General features: G+C 56.2%; 1 protein-coding gene across 1 annotated transcript; it reads right to left on the reverse strand.

Moving 5' to 3' along the window:
• Positions 1-1,182: 1,182 nt before the first annotated feature.
• irf2bpl (interferon regulatory factor 2 binding protein-like) lies at positions 1,183-3,560 on the reverse strand. Its single transcript, XM_042516852.1, has one exon. The coding sequence runs from the start codon at positions 3,531-3,533 to the stop codon at positions 1,545-1,547; it is 1,989 nt and encodes a 662-aa protein (XP_042372786.1). The 5' UTR covers positions 3,534-3,560; the 3' UTR covers positions 1,183-1,544.
• Positions 3,561-3,572: the final 12 nt, after the last annotated feature.

The following is a 3,572-nucleotide window of genomic DNA, read 5'->3' on the forward strand; positions in this document are numbered from 1 at the left end:
GCACAACTTATGATCTGAAGGTCAGATGATTTTTATTTTTGTTAGAATTCAGCCTTCTCTGATTCTGGAAACATACGTGTAACGGACATGTTCCCATCACGTGTCATAGTCATAATTCATTCTTTTTTTAATGAATGAACAGAGTTTGAGGAGCGCTGACAGCTGACAGTCTTAACCTGGAATAACCTGGAAAAACCTCCCGGATGATGTGCGACAGCCCCACTGACCATTTTTAGGTCAAAGCTAAAACGCTCCTTTTTTGACGCGACTTCTCTCAGAAACTACAAACTTATTTTAAATGATCTTTTTATCTTTGCTCCTCTTGTCTGAACTTTTGCTATTTTTAATATTGATTTTTATTGCTTTATTTTAATCATTTAGTAATTGATTTGACCTTTTATATCTTATCTCTTTTATTATAAATCTGCATCTTTTATTATCTTTTTATATGTTATTGCTCTGATGTTTTTAAAGGTCAGTTTTTAGGCGGCCTGGTGTGACAGCTCGGCCCAGAAACGACAGATTATATTTATTTATTGATGCTGTCGCTTTGGAAACGGAATAAATCTGATAACAGACTGACAGGAGCCCTCACTGTTCATCTGCAGCTTTTATTCTGAAAGTTCTTTAGACTTCCTGTCTGCAGGTGTCAAATGTTTTAAACTTTGTCTGAATAATTAAGATTAAAGTCTCATCAAAATATGATTTTAGACACTAAACCATTTCTCACAGATCCAGAGACCTTCATGTTTCCGTTTGTGTTGTTAAAAACTTTAATAAAACTTCAAAACGTTTTTCTCTTCGTCATTGAAGCGTCTTTTTGTTTTTCAGCTGCAGTTTGTTCAAAATCGACACGTTTTCTCCTCAAAGTGACGACTGATCGGAGTTTCTGACAGACGAGTTCAAAGTGGTATTTTATTAGAAAAAGACTCATTTAAACGGCCTGATATTGGTTTCACATTAACCCTTTGAAACCTGAATGAGGCCTGACTCCTGCCAAAAACACGGGAAAGCTGCAATCAGCAACTTTAAGAGAAACTGCCCCAAAAATATCAAGAAAATGATCTGAAAAGAAAGAAAATCTTAACATGTAATAAATAGAATAAAATAAAATGGACGTGTATCTATATTTTATTTCTAACAACATTTTAAATATAAAAATCCTACATATTTTTTCTGGAGTTTTGTTTGTTATTTTGGTATCAAACGGAATAATCGCTCCTCTCCGCTCAGCTGCTTTTTCTCCTGCTTTCTGCAGAAACCACCTTCAGGTTCTAAAGGGTTAAAACGGAGGAGTTACTGAACCCTTCCTGCTCCTCCCCTCCTCCCCTCACCTGTACCTGAGTCTGCAGTCCTGATTGATCAGAGCTGATCGATGTGATCGATCAACAGGCTGTGATCTGCTCTCCACTGACAGGAGCTGAGGAGGAGGTGCTGAGGAGGAGGAGCTGAGGAGGAGGTGCTGAGGAGGAGTCCTGACTGTTAGACATGAAGCTCTTCAGTAGTGAGGAGGAGTTCACTCAGTGTCCTCCTCCTGCTCCTCCTCAGGGGTCTCTCTCCTTCTTTACCTTGACGTCTCCTGCCAGGATGGTGGCGATCTCCCCTTGCATGAAGGCCCAGGGGACGTTGGATCCCAGTAGGGGACACTTGTCCCCGCTGGGACAGTACACCTCCCCGGACGAGGAGGAGGAGGAGCAGGAGGAGGAGCCCTGCGCCTTAATGCTCTCGCGGGAGCAGGGGAAGCAGAACTTGTGGTTGGGGACGGAGGGACACTGGACGAAGTGCGTGTCCTCCAGCCGCTCGTGGCAGATGGTGCAGCACAGGGGCCCGCTGGGGGCCACCGGGGAGTCGGGCACGCTCTGCGCGTGCACCTGCTCCTGCGGCGCGGCGGACATGGCGAGCTCTCCGCTGCGGGAGGAGAGGCGCCTCTGGCCGGACATGGAGGCGGGAGACAGCGGGCTGCTGCTGGCGTGTCTGGAGGAGGAGGAGGAGGATGTGCCGGAGGAGGAGTGCACCGAGTCCCGGTCCTTGTTGGGGGAGTGCGCGTTCCCCAGCGTGTCCGCCACCGACATGAGCGCGGCCATGGGCGACGGTCCGCTGTGAGGAGCCGCGGCGGAGTCCGGGGAGGAGGCGCGGCCGGAGGGGAGTCCCGGGGGCCCGGAGAAGGAGAGTTTGAGGGCCTCGCTGTGGCCCCAGGGCCGCTGCTCCTCTGGCAGCTTCGGCTCCGCGGCCTCCGGCTCCGGGGAGGCCCTCCTCTTCCTCAGGCCGCTCCGGGAGCCTCCGGGCCCCCCGCAGGAGGAGGCCGGGGCCCGCGGGAGCAGAACGGAGGCGGGCAGCGGCGGAAAACCTCCGTCCGCGTGTGGCTGCGGCAGCAGCTCCCCCCCCAGCCCCTCACGGAAGAAGCGCAGTGGTTCCGGCAGGAGGTCCCCCAGGAGCCTCCAGTCCCCGGAGCCGGGCCTCCTCTCGTACTCCAGGTACTTGAAGCCGGAGGAGAGCCCGCGGCCCAGCTCCTTCATGCAGTCCTGGTACATCTGCTTGGCGGCCCCGGAGGCGGAGGAGAACACGGTCCCGGAGCCGCGCGGGTACTCGATGAAGATCTTGAGCTCGTGCTCCTGTCCCGGTTTGGACACCGCGTCGAAGGCGAACACGCGGCCGACGAGCGCATGGTCCTTCTTGAAACGCACGTGGAAGGGTGTGCAGCAGGTGAGCGCGAGCAGCGTGTCGCGCACACTCTTGGGTCTTCCCGCCCACTCCTCCTGTCGGCTCCTCAGGGAGTCGCTCAGCTCCGACAGCGCCTCCGAGTTCCGCTGCTTCTCCTTCAGCTCCCGATCCTGCTCGGACACGGAGCCGGAGCCGGGCCGCCGCCCCCCAGGCGCGGCTCCGCTCAGCAGCGTCTGCGGCAGCAGGTTCGGCGGGACGGTCATTGGTCCCGGTAGCGGCCCCGGGCCCCCCGGGGCTCTGCTCCGGGAGCTGGGGCTCTGCCGGTTGAGGTCGGGGGGTCCGTCCTCCGGTCTGAAGCCATTGGGCAGCCTGCCGCCTCCGTAGTACCGCTCCATCCTTCCCGGAGCGTCTTGCGGGTTCAGCGGCTCCTTCCCGGCCGGGGGCCCTGCCTGGCTCTTGGCTCCGGCGGGCTGCTGCGGGGCTCCCGGCGGAGCCCGGGACTCCTGCAGCCCGGAGGCCCGTTTCAGGTGTCGCGCGGTCTCGATGACGAACTCGATGCGGTCCGCGCCCTCGTAGTTGACGCAGCCACGGCAGACCGGCTCGCTGAAGTCCCAGATCATCGCCCAGGACATCCGGGGCAGGTCGCACAGGTAACACGACTGTCTGCGGGACGAGGACAGCTGCGGGGAGGACATGTCCGCCCGCTGCTCCTGCCGCGTCCTCCGGAGGAGCCGCAGACACAAAGAGAAGAGGAGCAGCGACTCTGCAGCGACTCCTCCTCCGCGCTTATTGGTCCTCCTGCTGCTGCACGAGCTCCGTGTGCCGCTGCAGAGAGGAGGAGGAGGGGGGGGTCTGCGTGTTTTTCCCTGCATGCTTCACTCCGACAGAGGCGGAGGAATCCCCCCCCCCCC

The sequence above is a fragment of the Plectropomus leopardus genome, unplaced genomic scaffold (assembly GCF_008729295.1).
Source record: "Plectropomus leopardus isolate mb unplaced genomic scaffold, YSFRI_Pleo_2.0 unplaced_scaffold25891, whole genome shotgun sequence".
In the NCBI taxonomy this organism is placed as follows: Eukaryota; Metazoa; Chordata; class Actinopteri; order Perciformes; family Serranidae; genus Plectropomus; species Plectropomus leopardus.